We start from the raw sequence: 15,412 nt of genomic DNA, 5'->3' as shown, positions 1-15,412 counted from the left end.
TCTCATTTTCCTGCCGAAAGGAAAAAGTGTACCAGGTCAGATACTGTCAATATATATACTTATATATATATATAAGTACTGTATGCTGCTTCATACGGTTCCAATGCCATTTATGTCCCTCATATTCCCAACGCAACAAATGTTTAACGTTGAATAGTTCATGCCAATTGTGTTTTTATAAACAAATCTACAAAAATCTACTGGTTTATTTATTTTAATAAAAATTTTAGTGAAATATAATAGAATTTTGCCTTTATTTACTACAGTGGTTCTAAAAAAGAGAGCTAGGGCCCACTGGGTGGCCTCAGCAAACTTCCAAGAATGCTGAGGATGACCAAAAATGATTAAACATAATTATTAATACAATTAATATTAACAAATTAAAATAATTTAATCAAAAACTCACTCAACGACTATTGTTTCTGGGTTTTTTTTTCACCATAAAAAACTTAAAACAAGCAGTTCTGTCATAATACAGCAGAAATGTTTGTGTGTTTTGTGTGTTTGTGTGTTTGTGTGTGTGGGGGGGGGGGTTCAGTCTAAAAGGTTATATTTATTATTATTATTATTATTATTATATATTTACATTTTCAAATTTTAGTTAACATAGTTTGTTTAAAAATACTTTATATTGTTAATTAAAAATACTAGTTTTGACTCAAATTTACTCTTCTGGCTGGAGAATAAAAATAATGACCAATGTTACATAAACAACTGAGGGGAAAAAACTGTTTAAAAAACAAATATTTTTTTCCACTACTTCGATTTGACAACATTTTTTATTTTTTATTGTGTAACCTGATCACATGATTTGAGGCACGTACAGATGGAGAACTGAAGCTTCTGTGCGGGTGTCTGAAGGTTCAGCATGGGTTTAACAAGCCACTCAGAGGCCAGAGGCCATGACGACTGAACCTGCTCTAACCCCTGATTACTGCACACAGAGTCATCACACACTTCTCATATTTCATTAAAGTCCAGTCACAGCACATGCACACAGAGGCACAAGGATAAATCTGATCTCTTCTTAAAGGTTAACAGAATTACCATCCTCTCTTTGATGCATGTACATGTTTTGTATTTCTCTCTATATGCTTTGAATTTAAGTCTGTGCACATAAAATGAAGTGCTTTTTTGTGAAGAATTTTCTTTTGGAGGGAGGGTTGTGAAGCATATGGCTTGTAAAAAGTGTCCTCTGAGAAAAAGGCTGGAAACCACTGTGTTAGAGTGTAAGCACATGATCAGATGTTTGTTCATCTGCGACCACAAACCTCTATGGCTTCGAAAGGGACCTCATCATACGTTCTCGAATCTGTGGAGGTTGCCCATCTAAATAAACAGGAAAAGAAACAAGGTGGTCAAAATCAACAAGATGACCCAATCTAAAAACTCCAGCCCTCATCTCCTTCACCCTCAACTCACAGGAAAGAGTGACGGGCAGCTGTACGGATGTTGGCAATAGTTTCCACATCTACATAGTCATAATGTAGGGATTCGGGGTCAGCAGAGGAACCGGTTTCTGCCAACAGGACTCCCAGCCAGCGGCCCATGTCCTCCGAGCAACTCGCCTAGCACAACAAACACACACAGGAACAAACATGAGCTACAAGCACAAACAGCCAGAGACAAAATATATATTACACACAGACCTAAACTAAGATTTGGACAGAATTTATTGTTTTAATTTCATCACATGATAAATGAGTATTAAAAAATTACAAAACATTTTTAAAATTTTTTTGAGCTATTGCCATTTTATTGATAGTATAATAGAAAGGCACAATACATCAGTATTATTGTTAACAAACTAATACTTAAAAATTAAAAATGTAAACTAAAAAATTAAATTAAATCTAAATAAAAATATTTAAAAAAATATATAAAAATGGACAATTACTAAATGACTGAAATGAAAAAAAATTTAAAAACTCTAATAACCAAAAACATATTAACACTGTTCAATGTAATCTTTAACAAATTTAAGAATGAATTTGTTAAAAATTACATTAAAGTGTTAATATGTTATTAGAGTTTTTAAATATTAACTCTAAGTGAATGTTACATGACGGCAAATGTTACCTAAATGTAAAAACAGAGGAAATAAGCATGCACAATGAAATATCCAATTTTGACTTATACTGATAAATGTAAAAATCCATAATTTTGGCTGATAACCGAGTGTTATTTTAGGATTATTTATATCATATTATAGCATTTATTAAAATTTTTAATTAGCTTTTCTTTTTATAATTTATGTTTTCAGTTTTATTTTAGTTTACATTTTAGCCATTTAGTAATTGTCAATTTTTATAACTTTATTTTTTACAAATATTTTTATTTAGATTTAATTTAAGTTATTTTTAGATTACATTTTAGTTTACATTTTTAATTTGTGTTTAAGTTTTAGTTATAGTTTGTTAACAATAATACTGATGTATTGTGCATTCCTATTATACTATCAATAAAATGGCAATAGCTCAAAAAATATTTAAAAAATGTTTTGTAATTATTTAATACTCATTTATGTGGTGAAATTAAAACAATAAACTCTGTCCAAATCTTAGTTTGTGTGTAATATATATTGTCTCTGGCTCTGTTCATGCTTGTATCTCATGTTTGTTCTAACATTCAAATTTTTTGAGATGCAACTGTACATTATAATGATGTGATGTCTATATTCACCTGTAGCATTTAAATATTTTTAAATGCTGCTGGTAAATACATATGAGTGTTTTATTTTTATTTATTTAGACAAAATATTAAATCATTTTAATATCCGTAATAAAAATTGTTGGCTTGTCTTCATCAGCCAGAATTTTCATATTGCTAACTGCTAGAATATATCTCTATGAAGCATTGTTGTGAAAACGTCTCACAAAATACCTCTAAAGCTGCCAGCTCTGCACCTCCTTTCAGTATCCTCAGGGCGAAGGGGTGTTTGGGCCCGAGGCCTGGGACGACCTCGCATCCCTTCAGAGCCACAGTAGTGTGGGGGACCCGCTGTTCTCCTTTCTCACGGTAAAGGTAAAGAGATCTGGCCCGCACACGACACCAGTGTTCCTTCCAGCACTGATTCAACAGCACTCACACACACACACAAAGAATTACAGCAATTATTACAGTACTCCCACCTCTGTTTCATGGTGTAGATTTATTCTGCTTCACTGTCTGACATCAAAGGCTAAGAAAGAGAAGTTGAAAATAACAGGTGGAGAGATAGTCATGGGTATTGTAATCTGAGAAAGAGAAAGGGAGACGAGAGAGAAAGATGTGTGTCCTACCACACCGAGGATCCTGATCGAGTGACGTGCGGGGGTCTCCTGGCAGTGGAGGCTTTCTTTTGGAGAAACTGATCATTCTTGTGATCTTTCTTCCTGCGGCTCGGCTTACGGTGCCCGTTAGCTCTGACAATGCACCTCGCTTGGGTTTACCTGTAAACATGCGTTTGATGGTTCAGTGAAAAACAATGTAAAGAAATGTGTGGTCTACAGAAACACAATCTGCAGGAATTAGGCCAAAGCTAATAAAGATTTCACTGGTCCAAACAATGATAATCACAAACAATCCACATCCTGCATAAAGACTTCCTGCTTGTTAATAGAGCACCTGTGGCAATGCTCAGGGGGAAAAAGGATGAATAAAGTGTGTGTGTGTGTGAGAGAGAGGGAGAGTGATAGAGAAACAAGATTTTTACATTCAGAAGAAATTGTGAGTGTTTCTTGCCACGATAAACTTCCCAAAGCAATATTGATGTTTAAAGTTGTTGCCAGGGTATTGCTACGCAGTTTCTAAGGAGTTAAGAGTCTTTTTTCTCTCACAGTGAGGGAATTGCTGTGGTTTCTAAGGCTTTCTGAGTTGTTGATGAGGTGCTCTGACTGGTTTTTAATATGTTGCCAGAGCAGGATAGTAACTGATTACATCTAATCTGGATTACTTTATCAAATTCTAAAAATTAAGTACTTGTAATTAGATTAAATTACATTTTAAAATACTCGTAATCAGACTACAGTTACTTTTTTATTGATTACTTAAATACATATATTCACACAATAGCAATAGATTATTCATAATTTCTTGATTCTACCCTAATTATTTTTCATTTTCTAAATGTTCCTTTCTAAACTGCCTACATAACATGCAGGTAAACAAAATATTTCATTTTTTAGTAAGTGTTTTATTTTGATTGAAGTTAACTGAAAATGATTTATTTGAATGTTTATTACATTTTTATGACTTAATTAATTATTAGCTTTTCATTAAACTCACAAACCCCCTGCAGTTCCTTCACAAGCCCCAGTTTGGGAAACCTTGACATAATGTAATGCTTAATTCACTTTATGTTGTCTAACAACAAAAGGAATATATTTTATTTGCATTTTAATATTAGTATGGCACAATATTATCCTATTTAAATCAATCTGATAAACAGGTTATGTTAAAAGTAATCTAAAAGTAATCAAAAAGTACTCTGATTATATTACCTAAAATGTGTAATGTAATGGCTTAAGTTACTAACTACAAATTTTGTCATGTAATTTGGAATCAGTAACGGACTCCAATTTGTAAGTACCATACCAAGCTCTGTATGTTGCTATGTGGTCACTAAGGTGTTTTTTCACATTGTTACGCGATTTCTAGGGTGGTTTGGGTGGTATCCAGGGTCCTGCTAGGCAGTTCATATGCAAAACAAAAATACTGCAGGTTGAATTACTTTCACTTTAATTGCACTTTTTTTTACTTTGGAGTTTAAAACAAATTCCCTTGAATATAAGCAATAGTAACGCTTGCCTTAGCAAACATCACAAATAAAGAGAAAGAGAAGAACTGGAAGTCAGAAAAAAAAAGAAAAGTGAAAAGTGTAATCGGAGAAGAATAAACTGAAGATCTCACCATTTTCCCGTCCATCGCGAGCACTTTCAACACTTGGCATACTGTCAGAATCTGAGGTTTGCTTCTCTGAAGAACAGCACTACAGGGACAACAGCACAGCCAGATTAAACTAAACATGCCACATTTTTAACAGTACACATCTATAACTATTATATGGCTAATACTGTATAGGATATGCAGATTATTGAAAACTAGGTGTAGGAACAGGGTGCTGTTGTGGCCAGACAATTACAGTAACATGCAGTGTTCAGACAGAAAACACACTCCCAGCACAGTCTACCTTTCACAACTGACTGCTGAATTCAGATAAAATGTGTTTCCTGACATGCAAACACACACACATCATAACATTCCCCATTATTTTGCCTCTCACAACAGGTCCCTTAAATTCAACCCATTATTTACAGCTGCTCTGACAGAATTTACCACCCTGAGCTTGACAACTTTTAATTAAAGCAGATGGAGAGTGAGCCCTGAACATTTAAATGCTGTCAGTCTGTTTACACACACACACAGACCGGCATTCACAGCAGCACTGGGGATGTAATTACACACTTACACACAATGATAGAGGACAGACTCGTATCCATTTAGAACAACGTTTTATATGCACTACTATTCAAAAGCTTGAGGTCGGTAATATTTTTAATGTTGTAAACAAAGTCTTTTATACGCACAAAAGTTGCATTTATTTGATCAGAAAAGCAGTAAAAACAGTAATATTACAGTACTGTACTGTAAATAGTACTACAATTTAAAATAACTATTTTATATTTGAATATATTTTAAAATGTAATTTATTCTTGTGATGGCAAAGCTAAATTACTCCAGTCTTCAGTGTCAGATGATCCTTAAGAAATGGTTCTATGTTGATATGGCGTTCAAGAAACATTTCTTATTATTATCAATGTTGAAAAAAGTTCAACTTAATTTGAACTGCTTAATTGTTTTGTGGAAACCATGATACATTTTTTAGGATTCTTTGATGAAGAAGTATATTGATTCGTAACAGAGATATTTTTGTAACAATTTACAATTTTACTATCACTTTTAATCAAACATTTTTGACCTTGCTGAATAGAAGTAATAATTTCTTTAAAAAATAATAATAATCTTTTTGAACAGCAGTATAAGGAGTAAAATGAGCATAGAATTGGAATGCTTACAGTATAGTGTCCCCGTCACTATACTGGGGCGTTAGGACCCACACAGTACTTACAAAAAGTACTTAACATTGTTTTGGACATGTACACTGACTGTACAATTGGCAATAATATGTTTTTAAAATGCTTTTTTTGCAAAGAAAAGTTATTGAGGTATTCATCTTACGCATCACAGGTGGAATTATTTTCCTAACCAACTCACAGTGAGACCACCATTTACAGAAAGTGTATCCCCCAAAGGTTCCTCCAATCCATCACTGGCACGGTTTGTATGTCAGTAATGAAGATGAGATGCACAGGAGTCATGAATGAGACAAATGTGTGCTGGAATCCCACCTTATCCAGTTCAATCTTCCTAGGAATCATGGGAGATGATGGGCTGTCCAACCCATTCCCCTGACCTGTAACGTCACGCACCACCTGTAATCACACAAAGATACACACACATCAGTGGTTCCCTACAAGTGTAAACATAGTCCATCACACAGGGGGTCCCTTTTACAAAAGCAATTTTCCTCTTGTGCAATATTGTTTCTGGCAGCAGGATACATCTATTGTGTGTATGTATAATGGATTGATATCCAAGCGTGCAAGCGAGTGAGGGACTGTGTTTACTTGGAGCCATTTCTTGGCTTGCTCCTTGCTTTGCACGGCTAACACCAGTGCCTCTCCGCTGGGAAGAGAGAATCGGAGCTCGTGCTTCTTCCTCCGGCCATCTTTGGGCACGTAGATGACAGTGCACAGGCTGAGTGGTATGTCTGTGTAGGGTGACTGGTCTTTAGAGCTTTTATAGCACTATAAAACAAGATTCAGAGGTGTCCATGTATTATAATAGTACCAAGAAATATCAAGGCTCATTTTTTATCCCTCAGGACTTTTGGCAGCTCACCTGGAGTCTGTTCTCACGGATGACAGTGAGCTGTTTGGCCCACTGGCCGAAGCGTTTCTTCCTTAGCAGGAAGGCACAGATATGGCAGTCTCTCACCGGGGCCATGGAGTTCTCCTCGGAGGGCCACTGGTGCGTCAAACGCTGGCCTTTCTCTTCCTCTTCCTCATCATATGACTCATAAGAACTGCTTAAGGCATCTGAGTCATTATCTGCAGGAGAAGTAATGGCATACTAATGCTACTAATAAGAAATGACAATGCTATTTATAGCATCAGGGTTCCCCTGCTTACAGGAGTTTTTGCATCGTCCGTTCACTTGCGTTGTTGGGTAATTGTTCTCAGCATCTTCGTAATATCCGTCTTCAATGGAATTAGGAGGACTGGAGCTGCCTACAGATATATAAGAGATGCATAATGGCACATATTTTGTGGGAAAAAAATCTCAGATTTGTCATATTTGAAGAGCTCTTTTGACCTGCAGTGCAAGAGAAAAAGCTGGCTTTGTGGAAGGACTTTAAGACAAAGTAAAAGTCTTTGCCAAAAGGTTGCATGGCAATGTGCATGAACTAATTGGCAATCTTCTGTGAAATGAAATTTAGATGTGTGATTTCACCGACATCTCTTATCTTCTCACTGAATTGCTTGAATGCACAACAGTTTTCTTTTAGCATCATTATTAAACTGCTATTGCTTTATTTGAAGCATAAAAACACAACTTTTAGTGAGGGTGTTTTCTTTTTTAAAACAGCCAAAACTTGGATAATTCTATTAATTTAAACTGAAATAAAGGGGTAACTATCAGTGTTGTAGTACCCGAGACCGGACTCTGTCTTAAAAACACACAGAACTAACATTTCATGGACTTGGTCTTGACTCTTAACCGGACTCTTTTTTTAAAGACTCCGAAACTAGCATTTCATGGACTTGGTCTTGACTTGGACAAGTGGGCAATCCCCCCCTTTGCTGACTGTATCTATATCTAGCACCTGCTAACAAAAAAAAACTCAAAATTTGTCAATTTGCAGGTCAGAGTTAACCAAACTTCTTTACATGAGCGTGTGTTTCCAGTCTCCGGCATACAGCTGTAATAAAGTCAATGGTACAAACAGTCTATCTTTGACCCGATTTGACCCTATTTACTTTCTTAATGCACATTCTAGGTTAATTAAAATATAGCCATTTGCACTGAAACAGCCTTTTAACCTGGGGCCGGGTGCATAAACTGTTTATTTTGTTTCATAACTTTTTTAATTCAGTTATGAAAAGGTAGATTGGTCTTATTTGTATTGGAAAAGTAAGACTGATTACCCCTTGGCAACTGCTAGTTGGTCAAACTAGTTCTTAAGACACAGTCTTAACATGGTGGCTAAGGTTATGCAACTGGCCCGATAGCCTGATAACCTGATGTTAACCAGTAGCTATTTAAACATTGTTTTTGCAACTTCACAATCAATATAGCTCCATTCTGATATGTAACATTCACATTTTCACAATCTAGTCAATTCCTAAGGAATAAAATTAATTATCTATATTAATAGCTATCCACTTTTAATTCAAGTTGTTCACGAAGAAAGATCTGTTGTCAATGCTCTGACTCTTGCAAGAACACAAAGTTGTAGCATCACTCTCCAAGCTATTTTATCTGTAGGAATTTATATAGACCATGCCATGTTTTCCAAGCAACGGTAATACAGCAACAAGACTCACTGCGGCTGGTGATATACTCTGGCATCTTTCCAGGGCTGAGTGGCACGGCCTCTTCATAGTAATCCTCTGGAGGTGGTGTGTTGGGCAGGGGGGGAGGCGAGTCCGCTGTGCTCTGGTCCAAAAAATTGTGGCAAACAATGACTTACTCCATCTGTCTGCCCCATCACATTAATTCACACTTAACATCTGCTTTTCAGTGAGTCCTCACAATATCGTAAAGCTATGTGGCTCCTTTCCACCACTCGGCAAGTTACTCAAATAACAAATGATATGTGACCGCTGCATCCAATCAAAAGCCAAACCCACATGCCACATGGATGACGGCTGAGAAATACATCAGATACTGGCCTTCAAGGACTATTGAGCTAATAATGGCACACAAACACACTGACACACACAATGAAAAATCTCACTGCTGGAAGACTGCGGACAGAATCTATGGGGACCTCATGAAAGGCTGATGGTGACGTGACTTTAAGATAACGACCTGGCTCTGAACGTGCAATGCAGCTGGAAAGAGAAGTGCAGGTCTCACTACAGCATGATTAATCTTCCTGCCATATCTCACCATTGCAGAGCACAGCCTTTATTACACACTGACATCAGGGCTAATGATGCACTATATATTAGCGTTGGGTCTAAGGAGCAGAGCATTATGGGTAATACCCTGAGAGAAGATTTCTTACTGGTTTCGAGACTGTGTGGTTGGTGTGTTTTGACTCTGGCTCTTTCTTTTGATCCTCCATTTCAACTTTCAGCTCCCCGAGGTCACAATCTGTAAAAATGTGAAAACATTTATGAGTGTAATATTCCAAAACATTGGAGGATGTTGAGAGATGTAAGTCTCATAGATATTCTTCACTTACCGAACGTATCAAAAAGGGATTCGACAAAGCTGGTTCCATTTCTGTATACTGAGGTGTTCATGTATGTATAGTCTTTTCCAGTGACTGCAAAGAATGAGTAAGAAAAAAGAAAGAACATGTACGTAGGACAACTGCCAAAAGCTTTTTCAATCTCATTTATGAGAAAAAAAAGGTCTCATCAAGCTGATGTTTATCCCTCTGGTCTTGTCACTTTCTGGTCCAAGGGTTTTTTTCTTTATCTAAATTGTCTTAAGCATATTTTTCTATTAGTTCTCTGCCAGACTGATGTTTAATTTGCGATATTTGTGCAGTTCCCTCCTGGAACAGAACAGTTCATAGCTCAATGTGGTCAATCTGATGAGACCACAGGGCCTAAAATAGGCTTATCCAAGGTGGTCTACCAGACCAAAATGTTTTACAATCCTTCTCTTGTAGGAATGAAGGGGTGTTTGATTAGGTTTAGAGATAACCTCTGCAAGAAGGTGGCTTTCCAGGAACATGACTGGACATACATGGTCTACCAGCTGGTGGTCCAACCACTAAACCCAGCTTGGGCCAGATAATAACCATCAGAGACACTGATATTAGGTATTTACCTGAGGGCTGAAGTTGTCTGAGAAGGTTCTTCACGGCTGTTTTCTTCTCTTCTGTAGCACAACTCAGGGTCTCATGGTCCAACAGCTTCAACAGCACATTCAACTCCGTCACCAAGAGCTCCATCACTGAAGGTCAAAGCTCAGGGTTAGAGGTTGATAGAAACCAGACTATACAAATGTCAGTGCTTGTCAAAACAACAGATTAATTAGACCAACAATCAACCCGTCAGCATGAATGAGCAAATGAAAACAAGTGTCAGTTCTAGAGGTTTTTGGTCAATGACGTGATACTTATTTTTGTCCTATTTATTATGTTTTCAGAAATACATTAAAATTCACACATACAATGACTTGACTACATATTGTTTAATATAACCATGTTTCGAGTTCATCGAGTTCAAATTCAAGCCATCAAGTTCAAATTCATTGCATATGCAACCCTAAGAAGTATGAACTTTGTGACCCTAACCCTAAAATTTCAAAAGATTTTTCTGTTTCTTGATCGTGGGCAATCATTGACACTTTTGAGGAGAGGGGATAGCTCGGATAACTCGGGTCTTCATCATTAATCATCTGTCTCTGACTTTCAAAAGCTTGTAAAGCTGGGATGACTGAATCAGAATGGATCTAGATGCATGGTTCTTTGTAACATTATATTCCACAGAGTGTCTTCAGTATGGACACACATGTCAGCAGACAATATGAGTTATGGACGGGGGGGGATGATGACGGGTCAGCAGAATTATAAATTGGAACAGGTTTGGAGCTCAAAACTTCATGCTGGGACTCTCAAGCTCTCTTCCAGGTCTCTGTGGGATGAAAGCCGCCCTGCTGGAGAAACCAAAAACCCCTGTGTAGAGTCAAAGACATACCCTCTGATCTGTGGCGAATTTCCCATCCCACCTAGCAAGCTCACAGAGAGCATCAGAGGAGGGTCCAAGCCCAATAAATTCATTCAATGTCTGACATCTAAGCTCCCTCAAGACAAGTTAAGACAGTGGGTTAACCTCTGGTCTCTTATGTCTAGATTATGCAGAGAAGGACTTAATGACATTGCTGTACTGGAGTTTTATTCTGAAGGAGGCGAGCTGAAATCCCTAAGATATCTCAACAGATACTGCCGCCCTCAAACTGAAGCTCACACAGTGTTAAGCACCAGCTAAACCACATTTTCTCTCCCAAACCCATTACTAATGACCCGCTACTACTAAAGCTAAGTGTTTGAGTTTGAGCAAAAGCACTGTCAGCAAATGAGTAAAAACATGTAACCAAAAACCTGGACTGCAAGGATGAAAAAACAGCATGAAACAATAAAAAGCAGATTCATCAGCGACCCTAGGCAGTGTGTGCCCGGGCAGGAGGTTTGCTGATTTGGAAGGAATCTGACTGTTTTGTTCAAGGAAAGTAATCAAGCCATGTGTACACCTCCTGGCCCAGTGGATATGAGCTCATGGTCAACACTGCGACCACATTGATCATGAGCAGAAGGCTGGAGGGAGAGGGAGTGTGAACAGGGCTGATCATTCATGTCCATCGCAGCTGGACAATCTGGCTTGGACAGAGGGTCAAGCTGAGCCAAAGTATTCACCTCAGGGTCTCTGGGCTCAATACTGATATTAACAGTTGTGGTGGCTCAAGACTCAGATCAACTTCAGCTGTCAGATACTCCACAAGTAATGTATTAAAATATAGAATTCCTTCAAAAGCAGAAAGAGAATATGCTGAAGTGACAAAAAAGATATGATTGGGGATGGATGGAAATTCAACTAAAATGGAATCTTACAGTGAGCTAATGATATTATATATACTCTCGTTCGAAAGTCTGGGGTCTCAAGGCTGCATTCATTTGCTCAAAAATACAGAAAAACAGTAATATTGTGAAATGCCTTTTTCTATTTTAATATTTTTTTAAATGTAATTTATTCCTGTGATGCAAAGCTGAATTTTCAGCAGCTATTACTTCAGTCTTTAGTGTCACATGATCCTTCAGAAATCATTCTAATATGTTCAATCGGTGCTGAAGAAACATTCCGCACATTGTATCATTCCACAATCATTGTATCATAGTTTTGAACAATTATACACTAAATTAATGCAATATTACTGTATCGTGAGACAGAAATAGATCTTATATTGTATGGCCTGATTATCACCCCTGTTCAAACCATCTGTTTTCCAGCAACAGATATATCTGTTTTCCGCACATTCATGCTGGTTTACCATGGCTACACTCCAATTTCAACAATAACCAGATTTACCAGCATGTTCCAGTAACAGACATCTTGGAAACGCAATGGCCATCTTGGAAGCTGGTCCAAACTGTGTAAGATATCGTGACATAAACGCATTCAGGATTTTTTCAAGTATAGAAAAACGTCTCGGCTCTTTGTATTTTCTGTGCTTCACTCAAGTTGTACATAAACGGCCACCACCCTCTTCCACATCCCCATGAGAAACCTAATGAATGATGTGCTTCTAGTCAGATTGTGCTTTGGTCCAGAAAATGTCAAAACGCTTCAGCATCACATCTCTCCATGGGGAAGGTGAGGAGTTTAAAAGCCACAAAGAAACACAAATACTCTAATTCACACAAACACATTCTTACACCCGAATGTACAGAAATTACTCATCTGAAATTTGGGTCAGCGTACTGCTGCTTTGACAAGAGTGTTTTTTCTTCTTTTTTGATTCACCACAGTTGCAGAACCTTTGTTATTGACTAATGTACTGCAAAACATCTCACTTCCTTTCATCGTGTCCCCAGCTGCCTTACAGGCACTCCCACCGGTGTGTAAGTCTGAGTGTTTCTCTATTCAGACTTGTTGACACAAGGCCCCTGTGATCATAAAAAAGCCTTTAACTTTAAGTTTAACTTTGCGTGTTGCCCTCAACATGACCTTCTCCAGGAGACTCGGTTGGGTAGCAACTAAAGTGGCACAATGTTTGCAAGTGCCAAAAATATGTTAAATGTGCCCACTTGGCAAATTATTTGAAGAATTTAGTGTTAAAACCAACCATGTGGAGTAACACAAGCCATTAAGGGCAGTGTGAAGTGTCAGCAGCCTAGTAAATGTGTTAACGTTGCATATAAGTTCTTGTGTAAGCCAAGCTGATGATCTAATAGTAACTAAAGTGACACAACGATTTACAGAATATATTTGATTAAACCAGAGAAAAACTTGTTTATGGGTAAAACTGTATGGTTTAGGCAGTTTGATGCTCGTTAGTGCTAGTTTGATGCAGGTCTACCTAAAGATGTTCATCAGACAGTGAAGGCTTACAAGCATGATCTGTTGGTATCATTCTCAGAAAAAAGGTACAAAAGCTGTCACTAGGGTAGTACCCTTTCAAAAGGTACACCTTTGTACCTAACTTACCCCTAAACAGTGCATTTTATGTATCTTAAAGGTACATAGTACCTTAATGGTATATAGTTGTACCTTTTGAAAAGTTACTGCACCATCCCAGTAACAGTTTTTGTACCTTTTTTTCTGACAGCGACACTATTTTACAATAAGATTCAATTGGTTAATATTAATGCAATAGCTTTGAACTAACAATAAATAATACTTTTACAGCATTTATTAATAATGTTAATTTCTACATATACTAATGCATTTTCAAAAAATAAACAGCACTTTTACAGCATTTAATAATTAATCTTAATTTGTACATATACTAACACATTTTACATTAGTTATAAAATGAGCATGAATTAACAATGAACAATAGTATATTTATAAATTAACATTAACCAAGATGAACAAATGCTGTAGAAATTTTTTTGTTAGTTCTTAATGCATTAACAAATTAAAAAATGTTTTTTTTTTTTATTGTAAAGTGTAACTGATATTTCTGATTAAGCTGGCTAAGCAATGTAGTCTTTCTAGTTAAGCCAAGTATAGACATGAGCACAATAGAACACATGCAGAGGACCAGCTTCTAAAACATAACATATGAAAGTCAAGCTACTAGGAAAAGTGGTAAACCAGGCTGAAATCCAAGTTCAGTTTTATTCAGCTAAAATGCCATCGGTTATTCCACGGATACGCCAAAACTGCAAAATGCAGCATTTACTTTGTTTTGGTGTATTTCCCATAAAGATCACAAGAGTCAGGTGAAGTCAAAAATAAGTTTTGGAAATCATAATGAACAAAACGTCTTCTGAGGGCAGTTAGGACCAGCTTAAACCAACATGAGCGCAGTGAAGCATATGTCATTCCTACAGAGATACGCTCTTACATGAGATCAAACACATTTGCTCTTCTCTTTATCTTGAGCTGCACCTGTGGAGGGTCATTTCCAAAGCCAAGCACAACACGGGGCTACGTGCCCACTCCCCTCCAGAGAGCAGCACATGTGGCCCTCTCTGATAATACCACATCAAAACAGCATAGTGGGAACACAGAAATAAACCCCGGCGCTCAAAGCCGGATCAAGTTAACCTGTAGGTTCTTCTGATAGCAGGGGTGTTTGTTGCTTTCTTTTGGATCGACCCCTTGTGAGATGTTTTCAACTTTGTTGCAGGCAAATCAGAGATGATGATCTATTTTTCTTTCTCGCTCACTTGAAAGGACTTTACTGACAGTCATATTGTTTCAACATAAGCTAAAAGCCATGTTGAGGAATGTAAAGTTGGCGTTGAAAGCTGTGTTTTTAGAGGACAATGGGGCGTTTTCCCAGAACTGCACCAGTGCTTTAGCACTCAGCACCTCACACATTGCCGCAAAGCGAGGAAACATTCCTCACCTCATTAAAAGTGCAGGCAGAGCTTTAAGATGCCCACCAGAGATAGTAATGTATACTCTGTTGTGAAAACCACAGCACTCCTCAAGAAAGCTCTAAACACCTTGGTGAGTTCTTATTTTACAAGCATATTTTGCCTAGACAACAAAACAACACCTGTTTAAACTTGTACAGTTTGGATTTTATGAGTGTGATGCTACTATATAGATTTACTCATAAAGCAATGCACAAACTCAACAACTAAAACAACTGGCTAAATACAGCTACAAATACTAATACATTGTTATGCTTAATTCAAGTCGGAACAACTAGATTTAACTAAAACTAATCAATACGTTTCACTTCAGCCTCTACAGAAACCATTTATACAAATGCGAGAACTGTTCGATAATACAATGATCTAGTTCCCAAGGAAAAAAGACAAACATGCGAGTAACAAAGCACCTACCAGAAACAGCTGCTGAGGAGACAGCCAGACCCACCATATCTTTCCTAGATGTAAGTCATGCAGTTGTTCCTGAACAAGTCACAGCAATCCAGAATGGTGGAATCAGCT

The 15,412-nt window shown here is 37.3% G+C and overlaps 1 protein-coding gene across 1 annotated transcript in view; it reads right to left on the bottom strand.

Moving 5' to 3' along the window:
• The window catches only part of LOC107669092 (actin filament-associated protein 1-like 1), a 20,282-nt gene extending 4,870 nt beyond the window's left edge, over positions 1-15,412 (bottom strand). The window contains exons 1-14 of the mRNA XM_016461204.1: positions 15,305-15,412; positions 10,111-10,236; positions 9,515-9,598; positions 9,335-9,423; positions 8,649-8,760; positions 7,233-7,331; positions 6,943-7,151; positions 6,669-6,848; positions 6,390-6,473; positions 4,891-4,969; positions 3,258-3,431; positions 2,884-3,083; positions 1,423-1,568; positions 1,272-1,329 (exon numbers count right to left, since the gene is read on the bottom strand). Coding sequence (XP_016316690.1) covers positions 1,272-1,329; positions 1,423-1,568; positions 2,884-3,083; positions 3,258-3,431; positions 4,891-4,969; positions 6,390-6,473; positions 6,669-6,848; positions 6,943-7,151; positions 7,233-7,331; positions 8,649-8,760; positions 9,335-9,423; positions 9,515-9,598; positions 10,111-10,236; positions 15,305-15,341 — 1,677 coding nt within the window. The 5' untranslated portion in view covers positions 15,342-15,412. The remainder of the gene's footprint in view (positions 1-1,271; positions 1,330-1,422; positions 1,569-2,883; positions 3,084-3,257; positions 3,432-4,890; positions 4,970-6,389; positions 6,474-6,668; positions 6,849-6,942; positions 7,152-7,232; positions 7,332-8,648; positions 8,761-9,334; positions 9,424-9,514; positions 9,599-10,110; positions 10,237-15,304) is intronic.

The sequence above is a fragment of the Sinocyclocheilus anshuiensis genome, unplaced genomic scaffold (assembly GCF_001515605.1).
Source record: "Sinocyclocheilus anshuiensis isolate Anshui unplaced genomic scaffold, SAMN03320099.WGS_v1.1 scaffold124, whole genome shotgun sequence".
NCBI lineage: Eukaryota > Metazoa > Chordata > Actinopteri > Cypriniformes > Cyprinidae > Sinocyclocheilus > Sinocyclocheilus anshuiensis.
The sequence above is the reverse complement of the archived record's forward strand: the minus strand, read 5'-3'. Positions and strand labels throughout refer to the sequence as shown.